Below are 17,753 nucleotides of genomic sequence, written 5' to 3' on the forward strand. Positions count from 1 at the left end.
ATTTATACCCCAGCTTGCCATGAGCTAAGTGTTCATGTAGAAAAGCCCAGTTTGCCCTGTAAAACCTGACACATACCCATTTTGAGTGCCGATTTCGTATGTGCAATTAGTTTGTCCTTAAAAATACAAATAAATAATAATGGCTGTGCAAAACCAGAGGCTGGGGGTTATAATTTAGCCTTCTGAAAATAGTTTTCATACCTCTTAACATAATAGTGAAGTAACTATGGTGTAATGTTGAAGGCTGAGAGGTAGTGTGATTTAATAGATAAGGCACTGGACTGAGAGGACTGAGAGGCAGTCTATGCCCCCTTCCATCCTTTGTCTGTTTTGTCTGTTTAGATTCTAAGCTCTTTTGGGATGAGTACTGGCTCTCCTAATGTGTCTATATACTGCCTAATGGAGTGGGGCCCTGATGTCAGTTGAGGTCTTTAGGCACTATTGTAGTACAAATAATAAATAATAAGCTAATAGGATGCTAGCAGATTTCTTTGGGGTTTTTTTACACTGATCTAATGGGACCATGCGCAGACCCTCAGTATAACATTATAGACATAACACAGTTTTTCTTTAAACAAAGTTCTGTAGAGAATGCATTTTCATGTAAATACATTCTTTATAGAAAGGTTTGTTGTTTTTTTGTTTGGTGTTCCATCTGCTCAAGAAAGATTTTAAAAAAAGCTAAACCCAGCATAGCATATAATGTTTCATTAGCAGACATAACCTTGTTTATTTGCTTTTTAAAATTGTATTTAGAAAAGGAAATCAATTTGAACCACTGACGTTGCCAGATTCCTGTTTATAAATGCTACAATACGCAACTGGAAGAAAAAAATACTCAGTTTATGACTTTATCATTAAGTTTGACAAAATTTGTGTATAGGACCATGCAGTCAATTGTATTTCCCTCGCTCTGCAGCTTCCAATTAGCAGGATGCAGTGCAGTATCCCAATGCAACATACACTAAATGACCCTAATTGTTCCATGCACATTTAGTGTTACTGAGGTTTATTTGAACATAAGAAGCTCTTTGTTTTCTGTACTGTTTGAGTGATTGTCCCAGGCAATTGATTGTGTGTGAAATAAATAACCCTTAGCAAAACGCTGCATGGCTGTTGTAAACTTGGTGTCATAAGCATGCAGTATATCTTTCTTTTTCCCATAGGAAATTTTTCCTTTTAAAACTTAGTCTGTAATATCGACATTGGTGAGACGTAGCCTTGCTGTTCCAAAATTTCTTCTTCCTTTAAATATTTCTACTAATTCCCCCCATATCATATTTCTTTTTTCTTTCCTGTAGTGTAATGTCTTATCATAGGTACATCTGGTGCATATTGTATATTACTCCATATGTAAAGAAGGCTTCAGAACATATGTCAAAAACTTAGTCTGCAGAGATATGCCGAAAAGGGCAGGGGTGGATTGTCAGGGGGCGGGGGCGGGGCGCGGGGAGGCCTGGAAGACAAGGGGCATCTTTCAGTATTCATTTCCACTGGTAATTAGAGGGCACCACTGAATGTCTGTAATTAGATCATGTCACAAAAATTAAGATAAAAGACCAAAAGCAGTAAATCCCCTGCATTTTCCTCAGGATATCAGAGGAGTCAGAGAGCATTTGATTAGGGCTAGCAGCCACAATGAATGGTCAATGTGGGACTCTTAACACACCATAGAAAGGAGTTTTTGATGTAAAAGTTTTCTCTGAAGGGCACGAGGAGGAGCCCAAAGGAAGTGAATGTGCTCCACTGAACATACCAAGGCAGATTCTCAGCTGGTGTAAATCAGTAGGGCTCCATTGAACCCAACAGAGCTATGTTGATAGCCAACTGCTGAGGATCTGGCCAGAAGGTGACTGAAAAATGACTGGTACTGCGAGACTGGTGATCTAGAGAATGATGTTATAACTTGCCAGAAACAGGAATTACCTCTGTGCTCCACTTCACCGGCAAATTCACCAAAACCTTCTGTGGGCCTGCACCTGTCCCATTCAAATCAATGGAACAATTGCATTTGGTTGAGATCCCCACCCCCATTCTGGCCCCTTTGTGCTGTGTCAAAGGGCTAGCGCAGCATAAAGGGGCCCTAAAAGCTCCTGCTGCTGCTGGGTGAGGGATTCCTCCAGCACGGCACTGGGGAGAGAGCTGTAAGGCTGCCTCCTGAGAGGAGGCCTTCTTGAGCCCTGGCGTAGAGGGTGTGTGGGAGGCAGGACCGACTGGGGGGGAGGAGGGTTTAAGAGAAGCAAGTTGGGGATGTGCTACAGTATTCAAAACTATGGTGGTTCCAAGCTGTCCTCTATCCCATAGGATAGGGCGAAGGAGCTTTCCGTAATGTAACTAGGCCGCTAGCACTGTCTTAAATTATGGTGGCAGCATCTCCAGCCCCCTAGAGCAGTCTGGGATTGGAAGGGCACAAACGTGACTTAGCCTTATCCCCTCCTCCCCCTGGGCTAAGAGGTCTGTACCATACTTCTGAGAACTTGTCTTTATGAGCTATAGCTTGAGTTTTCCCTTAACCCAACTCTCCTCCCCACATACAAATCTCTAGCTTGAATTAGGTGGTGCCTTTTAGCAGGCCAATCAGGGGCATGGGTTGAAGCTCAAGTGCTGCTGACACTCCAGCTGGTAATGTAGTGGAGATGCAGCAACTAGAGTTACAACATCTCATCAGCTGCTAACCCAGTTACACTGGGCTGCTCATCAAATCACTCAGTGTCACTGGAGTATTGCTTTGCAATGTGGTCATTCTCACTCAAGCTAGGCTAGGCTGGCGTGTGGAATAGCTGAAGTGTAATAACGCTAGCTAAATTTTTCAGTGAAGACAAGACCTTAGAGATGCAGCACAGAATTAAACCTGTTGACTTCAGTAGAGTAGGATCAGGCTTTAGTTTTTACATTTAGAAAGATAAATTCAGTATTATCACTGAACGTCCTTAACTGACCTTGACTAACCTTTCCCCAGACTGTGGTGCACCTCAGGAAGGCTTTCTGATAACATCTCGTAGAACATACTCTGTAACCCAGTGTATAACATCTGTTACAGGTACGTGTGTACAATAATAAGGATAAAAGGAAGAATTTTAAGAAGAGTTTCTTATTTGTAACACGTCCAAATAAACCAGTATCTCAAAGGCAGCTCTCAGGGTCTCTTTTCTAAAATTGTTGAACTTAACTTTCCCTCCACTCCTTTAAATGAAAAGGGAGTTTCCCCCAGGTTCTGTGATGGATACCTAGGGTACAATTTTCAAAGTTGCTTGAGTGACAGCCTCTGAATTTCGAAATTGCTTGAGTGACTTAACCTCCTATTTTTCAAAATAATTTAGTCACTTAGGCTCCTGAGGCCTTTGACTTTCAGTTAGATTTAGGTTTCTTAGCCTACTATGTAACTTAGGTGCTTTTGAAAATGTTACCCCTAGTAACATAGTGTCCAGATACTTTGATCATGGGTGTACTATGAATGCCTACAAAGATAGATAAGCATAGCTTCAAGGCCTGATGACTTCAGTGAGAGTAGGATTGGTTCCCCTCCGCCGCTATTTATTACTTGTGGTTCTTGAGAATACAGGGTATTTTGTAACATTTCCCCCTCTTCATAAAATCACATTTGTAACATGTCACTAAACAGTCTTGCTGGAAGTTCAAGAATGCAGGAATACACTTAATGCTCCTGGTCATTGAATCTTCAAGCAGTTGTGCAGCTAGCTGTGATGTGTATTTGGGGAGAAAATACCAGTGCCCTCCACAACATTTCTCCTCAGTTCTGTGATGTGTCACTAGCAGCTTTAAAAGAGTGTCACTTTTATATTCTGTTTTAGTAAGTATTTCATTCTCTTTGAAATGTGTGAGAAATAGATCCTTTAGCATCACTTTGGTACTTTTATGTGTCGACCTTTTTAATGACTTCATACCTTGCACGAAGGAAGGGAATTAAATGGACTTGAACAGTCTGCAATAGGATATTCCTAGTGCTCTCTTCCTATGCTTAATGTTACTACACAGCATTTTTGACAAGTTCTTTGCTATGTGCTTAATGTCCTTTTCACCTTTTTAGTGCCTTTTCCATACAAGCTGTACAGATGTTATAGTTTGAAAATGTATTTTATTACACTCTTCATGTACTAACCTCTACCCTGTTTCCTGCATGCCCATTCTTTTCTTATTTCCTATAAACTTTAAATTGACTTTTTCCCTGTCTTCTTTCCATAGCATTAGCAGAAGAATTCTTGCTTTATTGCAGTCAGTTTTTTTGTGCCAGTTCCTCTGTTGGGGTTGTGTAGCGTGTACGAGCTCATACACAGTGGTACAAAATTTGGCCCCATTGTTTATGGTAGTTCAGTGGATGGGTTTTGGGAGCAGACAATGCAGCTGTATTCTTTGTCTTTATCAGAATTGATTTAAACAATGAGAAATTAAAATACAAATTTTATCACCAGGCAATTGTAGTGAGGAGATTTGGTATCTGGATTTTAAAAGACTTTCCTTCCCAGTCCAGAGAGAGAGAGAGAGAGAGAGAGAGAGAATTAACATAGAGTTAGTGATTTTGATCTCTGGTTACATATGGCTATAATCACTCTGGTGAAATATGTTGCTATTAAATTACCATACTTGCTCTATAATTTTATTTGTCAGTGGCCTCCAAGTTTCTGAGAGAGAGATCCTTAGTTGTATTCTAAGCAGGTCTAATTCAACGGTAGTGGTTCCTGAGTTCTAATCCATTTCTTCATGCAAAGTATCTCTCTGTGTGTGTGTGTGTGTGTGCGCGCGCGCGCGCGCGCAGTTAAGGTTGTGTTGAGAATTCCATTGTAAGGCTTATTTTGAGGAAAGCACACATAATGCTCTCATTTAATCTCAATAGGTTAATGAAATTGAAAATTTCTGTGTGTAAAGTAGGCTAGAAGAATATTTTTAGAGAGTTAAGAGTGTTTGTGGGAGGGTGACGACTTAGAATATTTCTCCTTAATGGTATGTGTGGGCATTAAGGTTGATATCAGAATTGTCTATGTAACCTTATTTTAGCTTGTGATTTCCGTAATTCTTAATGGTTTTTTAATTTATTGTATTAATGGATATGCTCAGTGATACATTTTCACTTGAGTTACACATAGCAACCTTAATACCTTAATGACATTTTCTGTTTTGAAAATATATATATGTACATGATACATTTATTGCAGAAACATACAAAGTTGCAATGAGCCAGATTCTGCTTCCATTAGTGTTAATGGCAAAAGACCTCTTGACTTTAATGGTTATAAAATATTTTGCAAAATATCCATATGTTGTATGCAGTTGGTCTAGGTTATGGATGGGAGTCCTCTTTACCAAAGAATGACTCTTGAACCACTGCAGAAAAGCTCATTTTAAACAGGAAACTCCTACATGATTTGTTGCCCATTTGTGTAAGCTGGTATACTTACTATACTTACTAAAACATGTCTTGAAGACTTGATAGCTCAAGGGAATAGTAAGTGGACACAGAGTAAGGCTGTGGTCCAAACTCCAAGTCAAGAGGTAGTGAGCAATGAGTGAAAATCAATGTCATTTAATGGGCGCTTAGTAGCCAATAAAGAATGAATCCATATTCTGTGTTCTGCGTGCTAATGGATGGGTATCCTTACTGCAAATGATATCAGTTGGCTGCCTATTGGCAGTCTCACCAGAGGAGTTACTGTTAAGAATGGAAAGGGTAGTTTATCTCCTGTGACTGTTGAATTGCTCGTTTCTCCGCTTTAACTACCACTAGGATGTCCAGTAGTGGTGTTTGGGATGTGATATGTGCACCTGTCCAGTAGACCATGGAAGAGAGACACCTAGAGACTTCTGCCTCTAGAAGAAAAGAGTTATCAGACAAGCCATTGAACATGGGAGAAAAATGTTTCCTGAGGACTTGGGAAATGTCTCTTGGGAACATAAGAAAGGGAGAACACTGTATTTAACCCCAAATCAGTGAGACTCAGTGGTCTATCATCGTCTTGTAGGGGACAGGGAATTCCTATTAGCTTTCAAGGAAGTTATGTTTATACGTCTCTTTGTGCGTCAAGTTTATATATAATCTATAGATCAGGCAATGTACTTAAAGGCTAAATAATGTTAAATATTTAATGGAGCACACCTGGCCCAGGGGCCTACTGTAGAGGCTTTGCACTTACCCAGGGAAGAAGAGAGACCTAGTTTTTTCTGTGCCAGTCCTAGTCTCTCTTCTCTTTGTTGAGACGTACTGGGAACTTTGGCTGAGGCACTGTATTTAACCCCTGGAGAAAGTAAATCCTCATGTAGCTCTTCAGGACAGAGACTGCCTTTTTCTGTGTCTCTCCAGTGCCCAGGTCAACAGGTCCCATTCCTGTTAGGAGTGCACATGTATAATAAAATGATTAATAATAACATAGCTCAAAAATGTCCTCTGCTGTATGGTCTGGAATAGTGCCAATTAGAGCTGGTCGGGAAATTTTTGACAAAACAGTTTTTCATTGGGAAAGGTTTCTCAGGACAAGGATGGAATTACTGGTGTGAGAGAAGGGTCAGACCAGCCAATCCTCCATTTGTTAGGTCTCCCACACTCAGGTGAGTGCCTTAGCCACCAGGCTATTGGCTGTGCTGGGTGGTCTCTCTGTTTTTTGTCAAAAATTTTTTTGTCAAAGTTCTCAATTTCATCCCAATGTGAAATGGGAAGATTTTTGAAATCTTGCAAGTTTTCACATTACAGGAATTCACTTTTCCATCCAGCTCTAGGGCCAATGGCTTCTGAAGGGAGTCTCATCCACTCAGCTATCTTCTCTCAGAGATGTGGTGGCAGTCATACTGGCATGATCCTGTGGCCATCCTGCTTGAAAAGCATGCAGAATTTCTTAAAAGAAAATATAACTGGAGACCCACACAACCAAATAAGGATGTAATCATTAGTTTGGGGTTTCTCTGCTTTACTTGCTTCTGCTGTTAGAATTTTTTCCCTTGCTGTAAGGGCCTGCAATCCCTTGAAATAGTGTCTGCATTTAAATGAAGCCTATTACAATTTTTGGGGGGGAGTTCAGATCTATTTTAGATCCGGTTCAGGGATCAGCATTGATCCAAACACATTTTAACTGCTCTGTAAATTCATAAACGTCATACAGATGCAAATAATTCTTAGGTTGCAAAACTCTCTACTTGTAAATGTAAGTCATGCCAAGTTTAACATTTCATTGGGAAATCTCAGGCTTTCTTTTTTGTGGATTGGTACCTAGGTACAGATCACACCTGACAACAACACTTGCATTACTTGCAGGGATTAATTCATTGGATGAAGTATTTTAGTTTTTCATCCCTCATGCTTTTTGCCTATCTTTGACACCCCATTGACAATATGAGTTATTTATTTTAAATAATTATAATTTTCAGACTGCATTGCTAGTTTTTGCATGTAGGCTAACAATTATAGTTATAATATCTAGTGTGCAATCAAGGCTTGTCATACACATTGTAACTCAAACCATCAGTATCTCAGGGAGAGTGTGAGACAAGTAGAAGAAAATGAAAACATTGAACAAAGGAACGGAAACTCTGACCCCAGTCATACAGTGAGCTCTGCCTACGCAGAACAGAAGTGAAGTCAACAGGGATCTGCATGGGCACAAGAGTCTGCATGTGAGGAGTTCATTACAGGACGTATCTTTTTCCCGTGTGTGATAAAGTACTCTTTGGCTTGTTGGCCTGTCTTCCTTTGCATATTATGAGTTCCCAAAATATACATCCCAATGCCCTACATGGGTGGAATTGGCAAAAGTATGGTAGAAGCATGGAATAGAAAGCATCTCCACTGCTCTTCCCCCTGCTCTGAGTCCAAGCAACTCTGCCCTGCCACACCTGCAGTGCATATCCAGGCTGGAGGAGGAGTTTAAATGGAGTTCACTTGTGGGCAGCTGTTGGAGGTAATAAGCTCTGTAAAAGGAGCACTGTGGATGGCCCAGCTGCCAGGGCCCTGGCCTCTTGAGGGTTTACTCGACCTGTTGAGGGAAAAAGATCTTGGGCATTTGCAAGGATGGAGACTTCCTCTTTGATTTATTTTGTTTACACGTGTTTGCTTTTCCCTCTTGTGGGGGGAGGCTGGTAGGAAGTGATCCTGGGAGGCGGCTGCATATCACCCCATGGGGCAGGACTCAGCCGCCTATCATTGGGCCCTGGATTGGAAACCAGAGGAGAGGATGGGCCTGAGTTCCCCTGACCACTCTGTGATTTGGCTGGAGGTGAAAAGGCTATCCCTGATACTAGAGACTCAGGACTACAGAGACCCCGTATCCCAGAGAGTCCTGACTTTGGGACTTCGCCCAGGTGAAGCCTGAACCCCCTACTGGGCAATGGAACTAGCATTTGTTGGGCTCTACATACTCCAGAAGGGTTGGACACAACTTGTGGCCAACCGGAAGTCCAAGTCACAGAAGGGGACAGATAACTGCAGGGCCAGAGTGGCTGTCAACTGGGGGTGCCAAAACAGAAGGTCGCCTGTGACAACCTCACCAGACCACTAGCAGCACCTGTGGGGAGCAGACCCCCTCACAGGTCAGTGGCAGCAGTCTAGTGAGCAGAGGTTGTCTGAACCAAAGAGATCTGTGTGGGAATGTATGCCGCTGCTTCATGCAAGTAGCCCCTTCTGGACAAGAAGTATGTTCAAGGAGAGGAGTCATTCTGCCAGTGACAAGAAGAGGCTGTGTGACATGGCAGAGGGGCCTCATACTGTGTGGATTATGTTTATTTTCTCTGTGGCTCCTACTTAGATCCACAGGGTAGGAATGCTACACCTTCTTCCTGCTCTGTAAAGCACTAGACCGCTCTACACTGAGCAAAATATTTGTCAAATTCCACAAAGAGAAGAGGGATCTGTGTTAGGTCTGGTCTTATGTAACATCCTAATGATCTAGAGCAGCAAATAAATGGCATGTTAGTAAAACTTGCAAATGATACTAAATTGGATGGAGTTGCACTAACGAGGACTGAAATAAAGCAGAGGAACCTGGATAAATTAGAAACATTGGCAGAAAGTTAATTGAAATTCAGCTCAAAAAAATTCAGGCAAATCCTATTTATTGGTGAAAACCGAAACCATGGAGAAATCCTGGGAGCTGGTAATGCTGAAAGAGACTTAGTCATGATGGCAGACAGAACATTTGATGTGATTTTGCAGTATGATGTGGCAACAAAAAAGGGCAATGTTTTGGACTATGTGTAGAGAGACATGATGCCTTTGGCGGGAAAGGAACAGTCCTGTGCTGCCACTCCTGGAATATATTTCAGCTCTCTGCACACTGGGTCTGAGGTACTATGTGTTTGTACAGAACCTAGCACAATGGAGCCCCAGTGTTGGTTGGTTCCTCAGCAGTGCTTAGTGCTATATTGAACATGGTGAACTATTACCAGAATATTATTGGCAAACTGGAGATATTTCAGTGAAGAGCAACAAATAAAGAGGGCTGGATGGTTGGGGTTTAGGAGGAAAGATTAAACAAGTTACAGATGTGCATCTTATATCTCTAACTTGTCTGGTCATTGATATTAATATAATATTTTGCTCGTATTATTATTATTTTATTTTATTATTGACATTTACAGTTATTCATTGCTGATAGTTAAGAGTTTCACTGCACAGACACAAGAAATCCATTTGGGCTGTGGTCTTGATCAGAAGCCTAATAAGTGAATGTGTGTCTTTCCATTTACTTCAGTGGGTTTGGGATCAGGCCTGAAATGAACACATTTTAGAATTCAGGCCAGGTGGCCTGGTGTCTCTCTGGATTCTTGTCAAATTGTGCAGTCAGGGTTTGGAAATCTGAGCAGGGTGGAGGGTGATAGATACAACACCAAAAATACCACGTGTTACCTTATTCACTTCATGGGCCATGCAGGAAACCCCTCTGTCTGCAAAAGGACTTTGAAGCACAGCATAAGAACCGGGATTTACTTTCTCCTGGCTAGGTTTTTTTTGTAACTAGCAAATTATCAGTGACATTGCCATCACCTCTGACCATCATAAACTCTTTGTTGCCTTTCCTGTCAAAGCAGCTTCCAAAAACCTTCCTCCAGAGATCCCAGTAAAGCTGTTTTCTTGCTCCTCACTAGCTATGTCTGGTGTTACCAGGTGTTTTTGTGTTTTACTTTGCTTATCTCACTGTCCCTGCTTTCCAACATTCCAGTCCTCTTTCCCTTCCAATACTGCTACTTGCTCAGTATGGCTTGACATGATCTCACAACAAGCTGGATAGTAGCATATTATTATTATTATTTAGTATTTTAATTTAATGTAGTTCCACTACCAACACTGGCTCAAAGCGAGAATTGTGCTAGAAACCTAGCTTTACTTTTGAATTCTGAGTATTGTAGTCATCATAGAAGATATATGGTACTATTTGATTCTAGGTGGGAGAGAAGGGTAATAAGGGGATTTATTTTTGTGCCTCTTATCGAATGATGCACACACACACACACACACACACACACACACACACACACACACACACACACACACACACACACACACACACACATTAGTTGGCTCAACAGCATTGGTCTGTCTCTTATGTGATAACTTTTGAATGCCACATCCAATCAATTCCAAAATTTTTAGGGTATGTTCTAGGTATCAATGGGCATTTTAGGGCAAATTGGAAAACTGAAAGGGGGAAATATTGGACACATGGGGTATGTCTATACTGCAACTAGATACCCACAGCTGGTCTGTGCTAGCTGACTAGGGATCGCAGGGCTCAGGCTAAGGAGCAGTTTAATTGCAGCATAGACATTCGGGCTCAGGTTGCAGCATGAGCTCTTGCAGGGTCCAAGAGCCTGGGCTCCAGCCTGAGCCCAAAAGTCTACACCGCAGTTAAACAGCCCCTTCGCCCTAGCCTAGCAAGCTGAAGTCAGCTAGCATGGGCCAGCTACGAGTATCTAATTCTGTGTAGTGGTGACAGATTTCAGTGGTAGCTGTGTTAGTCTGTATCAGCAAAAAAAAAAACGAGGAGTCCTTGAGGCATCTCAGAGTCTACCAAATTTATTTGGGCATAAGCTTTCATGGACTAGAACCCACCCTCAAAAGCTTATGCCCAAATAAATTTGTTAGTCTCTATGGTGCCACAAGGACTCCTCATTTTGTTTGCTAATTTAGTGTAGATGTACTTATGAAGTCCCTGCTATTTGATTAGGACGGCCACAGCTTCAAGCACCTCTGCAGTTTAACACTGTGACACCCTGATTAACTTATCTCCCAGACAGCAAGAAGAAGAATTGTTGATGGGGCAGGGGGGAAATGGAGGGATATGGGGTGCACACAGTCCCTGACCTGTGGGCAATAATGGGAGTCCCTATTATGTGGGAGGGAGAATGGGGGAGAAGGGTGAAATGGAGGGAAGAGAATAATAAGAGTTCACTCAGATCCCCTGCCATGGGGGGAGAATGGGAAACCCTTCTATTGGAGGAGGAAGGAATAGGGGCCCGCAGACCCCCTGATAGGGAAAGATTGGGGAACTCTGATATAGGTGAAAGAAGGGAAGGGGAGGAGAGTAGGGGTGTACACAAACCCTCTGCTATTGGGGGGGGCCTTGAAATGGGGGAAAAGGAGCTATACAGAGCCCCTGGCATGGGGGTGGGGAGAAGGTGGCAGTGGGGGCACATACAACCCCTGGCAAAGGAGATATTGGAGGGATTGCATGGATTCCTTGAAAAAATGGGAGGGTGGGAGGATGTCTCACAGAGAAATTGTGGGGAGTGGAATAGCGGGATACAAGGAGCCCCTGAGGTGTGCAATGAACTCAACCTACATAAGCTCCATAGTGTGGTGAGTCCTTGTTATCGGTAGGCTACTGCTCGTTCTCTTGCAACACAATCTATAGACTGGTGGTAGAAAGTGCCCTCATAAAGTTATTTTTATTCACCAGCCTCACTGGGCTCTAGGACATTATTGCTCTAAGACACCTACTGCATCTAGAAGAAATGGCTTTCTCATGAAATATCACATACGGTTTGTTACTCTAAGACCATAAAACTTGATTCACTTGTCCTTCTAAGCAGGTCTAGTTCTCGGTGAACAGGCAGCATAGTAAATCAAAGTGCCATGCACTCACCGCAAAAATAATTTTCAAAGGAAAATATATATCTTATTCCGTCAAAAGAATATATGCTACACATCCCCATTATAAATCACGAGTCAGAACCACAGAAGAGTGATTAGTCAACTTCCAGGTATTTTCCATTTGTATTGTCCTTTAAAAGTAAATAGATATTTTTCATTTCTTTGTAGTTGTTAGAGTAAGATATATTGACTGGAGGTATGCCAGGAGCCAGCAACTTTTCATTTTTTGTTGACACTTCCAGATTCCTAATTTTAGGCATACGGAGCATAGAAACAAAATAAAATGTTCATTTTCTCTCCCTCATTTCTCAGAATATCTCAATGCATAACACAGTCGGAGGAGCAATGGCAGGACCCGGAACCCACCAGCTCACAAATACTAGGATGCCAAACCATGACACCAGCGTTGTGATTCAACAAGCCATGCCATCTCCACAGTCCAGCTCGGTCATAACACAAGCACCTTCCACAAACCGACAGATCGGGTATGTCCGTTCCTTTTGTTTTATTTTTTCTCCCTGGTGGTTGTGGCATTGGCCCATATGTTGTGCTCTGGATACTTAAGGGGTATACATAAACATATGTTGTCCCCATCCACCGCGCAGGGGAGACCTCTATAATATGTGATGCACAGCATGTGGAAAAACAACCACAGTTCATGTCACTTTTCTAAAGCCAATGTCTCTGGTTCTGTAATACTAGATTGTTGTATTTGGATGGACTTCCTGCTTCTTTTTGTTTCTGTTTTTAAATTCCAAGGCCAAAACTGTTCTTAAAACTCTATTGGGAAGAAAGAAGACAGATGATATTTCTGGACCATCCTTCCAACTGCTGAGTGCCCTTACTTTCCATTTACTCAGTTGGGAGAAGATGGTGCTCTGCACGTGGCAGGAGCACTCAATACCATGCAGGATCAGGTTCTCTCTGTTTTGAGCGCTGTATTTATTTGAGAACTGCCAAGAGACAAAGTACAAAGACAATCTAGGAAATATTAAAGTAAATGGAGTTTTGGCACTGAAGACCTTTTTGAAATGGTGCCTAATTTAAATGATAGACCAATATTTGTTCCCATGTAAATGTGATTTGTAAGGTCTTTTGCTGACTATATTCTTACCATGAACAGTTATTGTGTTTACATAAACTTTGTGTTGTCTGTGCCTAAATTTTCAGAACTTGCATTCATAAAAATATATGCAATACATCCACAAAATTTACTTTAATTGCACATGGAGTCACTATAACTTAAGATAAAAAGACTAGCCATTTGTAAACATATAAACATTGTAGATGCCAATTGTGTGCACAGTTTTTCACATACAGGTCTGAAAACTTGGGCCTTTGTACCTGTGCAACATATAAAAACAGGGATAAACAGCTATAAAAATTTAAACCACTAGAAGTGGCAGAGAATGAAACAGCATTAGAGAGATATTATTGTTGTTTATCTTTTGTAGTTTAATAGTGCCTATTATATGCTTGGCACAGTCCACATCCATGAAGACAGTCACTGCCTCAAATCGTGGTTCAAGTCATTGTTGATCTGCTTGCAGATTCTTAAAAGTAAAATTTTAGGGTGAAATCCTGGCACACAAGGCCCCAAATGCAGTCATAATGTACGTTTTCACTCTGCCGGGTTTGGGGAGTCCTACAAGGGGACTTAGCATGCTCTTTTGTACTGCAAAGCAGTGCTCTGGAGTGACTCTGCCTGTGGGATTGGAGAGGGCAGTTTGTTGGCTGGCAGGATGTGGCTATAGGGTCTTCAAACAACATAGATCCACTTGCCCCGAACATGATTGTGGTGGTGGAAATCTTAGGCAATCTGCTACAGAGGAGTCACACACCCTAGCCACACCACAGGGAAGACAGTTTCAATTCTAACCCCAATGTGGGTCCTCCATACAAAGCTCTTTTACTACTATTCTGGAGTTTACAATGAATGCAGCGATGTGTTAATGTATGTGTTTTAGGCAAATATACTATGTAGATGTGCCCACATACATTCGATAGATTGTACATTAACAGTATTAATAATGTTAGCTCTCAGGGTCATAAATGAAGTTGTAGGATTTAAATACCTTCTACCTGCAATTCCCTAGCTGAGAGCACCTCTTTGTTGGTGTCTCGTTTTCTAAATAGTCTGCAGATTTTCAGGGAATGAGCCTCTCAGTGGGAAAGGTTTGCAGATCGTATACTCTCCCCCCCCTCCACCCTCCCTGTTTCAAGAAACAAAACAGTTAAGTTACTTTGTTTGTGTTAAGTATGAATAAGCCATCCATACAGTTTCTAACTTAATGTATCTCGGGGTAATTATGACTCCAGTTTGAAAAAGAATCTTTAATGCTCAGTGATTATGTTTCATATTGGACTGCACTTGGCTTCCAAGCAACTATTTAAGTACAATGACCAAGAACTACATGTGGTTTTGCAAGATCCTGTCGATCAGGTTTTGAGTTTGCAACAGTTGGGATTCAGGTTCCATTTGATCAGCTTGCGAAACTTAGGTTAAAAGGACCTGTTTCCTGATCAATTGCTAGTGTCTGCATTGGGGGACCTTATGTGATGACCAATATCTTAATTCTGTCAAGTTGTTGTTGTTGTTGTTTTGATGTTTTGTCCTGCTATAATCATATCAGGCATGAAGTTTGAGAATGAATTTTGCAACCCATGCAGAGTCCTTTGTAAGGTTTTGAATAGGGCTGTCGATTAATTGCAGTTAGCCCACGTGATTAACTCAAAAAATTAAGCGTGAATAAAAAAATGAATCGTGCTTGATCGCAGTATTAATCGCACTGTTAAACAATAGAATACGAAATGAAATTTATTAAATATTTTGGATGTTTTTCTACATTTCCATATATATAGATTTCAATTCCAACACAGAATGCAAAGTGTATATTCGTTTTTACTTCAAATATTTGCACTGTAAAAATGATAAACAAAAGAAATAGTATTTTTCAATTCACCACATGTAAGTACTGTAGTGCCATCTCTTTGTTGTGAAATTGCAACTTACAAATGTAGACTTTTTTTGTTACATAACTGAATTAAAAAACAAAACAATGTAAAATTTTAGAACCTACAAGTCCACTCAGTCCTACTTCTAGTTCAGCCAATCACTAAGACAAACAAGTTTGTTTACATTTACAGGAAATAATGCTGCTCTCTTCTTATTTACAATGTCACCAGAAAGTGAGAACAGGCATTTGCATGGCACTTTTGTAGCCGGCATTGCAAGGTATTTACGTGCCAGATATGCTAAACATCGTATGCCCATTCATGCTTTGGCCATCATTCCAGAGGGCATGCTTCCGCTGATGACGTTCTTTAAAAAATAATAATGGGTTAATTAAATTTGTGACTGAACTCCTTGGGGTAGAATTTTATGTCCCCTGCTCTGCTTTACCCTCATTCTGCCATATATTTCAAGTTTTAACAGTCTTGGATGATGACCCATCATATGTTCATTTTAAAAACACTTTCACTGCAGATTTCGCAAAATGCAAAGAAGGTACCAATGTGAGATTTCTAAAGATAGCTACAGCACTTGACCCAAGGTTTAAGAATCTGAAGTGCTTTCCAAAATCTGAGAGCGCCGAGGTGTGGAGCATGCTTTCCAAAATCTTAAAAGAGCAACACTCCAATGCAGAAACTGCAGAACCTGAACTACAAAAAAGAAAATCAACCTTCTGCTGGTGGCAACTGACTCAGATGATGAAAATGAGCATGCGTTGGAATGTACTGCTTTGAATCGTTATTGAGCAGAACCTGTCATCAGCATGGACGCATGTCCTCTGGAATGGTGGTTGAAGCATGAAGAGACATATGGCGCATCTGGCATGTAAATATCTTGCGAAGCTGGCTACCACAGTTCCACAAGAACACCTATTCTCACTTTCAGGTGACATTGTAAACAAGAAGCGAGCAGCATTATCTCCTGCATATGTAAACAAGCTTGTTTATCTGAGTGATTGGCTGAACAAGAAGTAGGACTGAGTGGACTTGCAGTCTCTAAAATTTTACATAGTTTTATTTTGAATGCAGTTTTTTTAACATAATTCTAAATTTGTAAGTTGAACTTTCATGATAAAGAGATTGTACTACAGTACTTTTATTAGCTGAACTGAAAAATACTATTTCTTTTTTGTTTTTTTACAGTGTAAATACTTGTAATCAAAAATAAATGTAAGCACTGTACACTGTATACTGTGTTGTAATTGAAATCAATATATTTGAAAATATAGAAAACATCCAAAAATATGTAAATAAATTGTATTCTGTTATTGTTTAACAGTGTGATTAATCGTGTGATTAGTCGTGATTAATTTTTTTAATCACTTGACTGTCCTAGTTCGATACTTGGTGTCCAATCCAAAAAACTTCATTTTCTTTACAATACTACTTTGAAAATCATGGGCAGATGTTAAAGCCTGCTCCAAACACATCTTGCAGAATGGATATATTGTGATCCCATCTCTACTGATTTTCATTCCTGTATTGTGCCTCATTTGCAGTCTCAAGATATCAGATGTTATTTTACAAGATGCTCTGATATCAATCAGAGGATCTTTCATCTTTTGACCATGTATTTCAGCTAATATATACTGATAGGAGGTCAGTATCCTTAACCGTTGTCATTACAATCTGAGTTTTTGATTGTCCCATTTTGGCCAGGTCATCAGCTACCCTCACTCCTGTATACACCAATGTGGGTTGGTAAAGAACATCCCTCGCTGGGGTGTTCCAGAGGAAATCTCTAGGTAATTGGTCTCTGGCAACCATGTTACCACCATTCTGTCATGTGATTGATTAATATGAGAGTGCTGAAGGCTGTATCTAGAGATGCTGTGTTGAGAGACATTTGTCAGCATCTTTGTTCTCTATGTGACACAGACATTTGTCAGCATCTTTGTTCTCTATGTGACACAACCTCCAAAATATTCCATTCTCCCCACATGAAGGTGGTTTTGTTTTTTCCTGGTGTGTCCAAGGAGATAAATGCTGCATTTTGGATATCATCTATTTCCCAAAATCTTGAGCATCCTTGTTGTTTATCTCTTTTTGTTTAGACTTTTCCCTGTGAGGCCTGCTGCATTTATTCAAAGGACATATCTTGTCAGTTCCATTATCTTCATTTTATCAGTTCTAAATATGGTAAGGATTGTAGTCAGGACTTATCTTTGAGGAATACAGACCAGCCAGTGGTTTCAATATTAAGAAACTGATGGTAAAGTCAGAGATGGTCTATAACTAAAAACATAATTACAAGCAGACCAAAGTTTGGTGGTTTTGGTTTGGGCCTTTAACAAAAATTAAGATCAAGATCCTGGTGCGGGTTTTGAACACCCTAGAGTCAGATGTGTTTGGATCTTGGGCTTTTATTTGGGCCCACATGTGTGTAAAACTTCAGGAAAGTTTGCTCTCTCCTTCCCTCAAAATGAAAGTGTGTACTTACCTTAAACATGAATTGCCCCAGAGAATATGCCTCTTAATGAACACGAACGGTTATAGAGAGCAACTGAATAAAATTCCTTTGGCTTCAGTGGAAGCAGAAGCAGGCCGCAAAGGTTATATAGAACTATCTTGTAACAATATTCTGATTTTTATCACAACCACAGATATTTAAGTGTCAAAATATGGCCAAGCCACCTGCAAATGTTTTCAATGG

The 17,753-nt window shown here is 40.7% G+C and overlaps 1 protein-coding gene across 3 annotated transcripts in view; it reads left to right on the forward strand.

Annotated features, from left to right (window-relative positions):
* CREB5 (cAMP responsive element binding protein 5) overlaps positions 1-17,753 on the forward strand; it is a 361,410-nt gene that overhangs the window by 111,716 nt on the left and 231,941 nt on the right. For all 3 annotated transcript variants that reach the window (XM_030550853.1, XM_030550854.1, XM_030550855.1), the window contains one exon: positions 12,401-12,573. In XM_030550853.1, the coding sequence (XP_030406713.1) occupies positions 12,401-12,573 (173 nt within the window). The remainder of the gene's footprint in view (positions 1-12,400; positions 12,574-17,753) is intronic.

This window comes from Gopherus evgoodei, chromosome 2 (assembly GCF_007399415.2).
Source record: "Gopherus evgoodei ecotype Sinaloan lineage chromosome 2, rGopEvg1_v1.p, whole genome shotgun sequence".
Lineage (NCBI taxonomy): Eukaryota > Metazoa > Chordata > Testudines > Testudinidae > Gopherus > Gopherus evgoodei.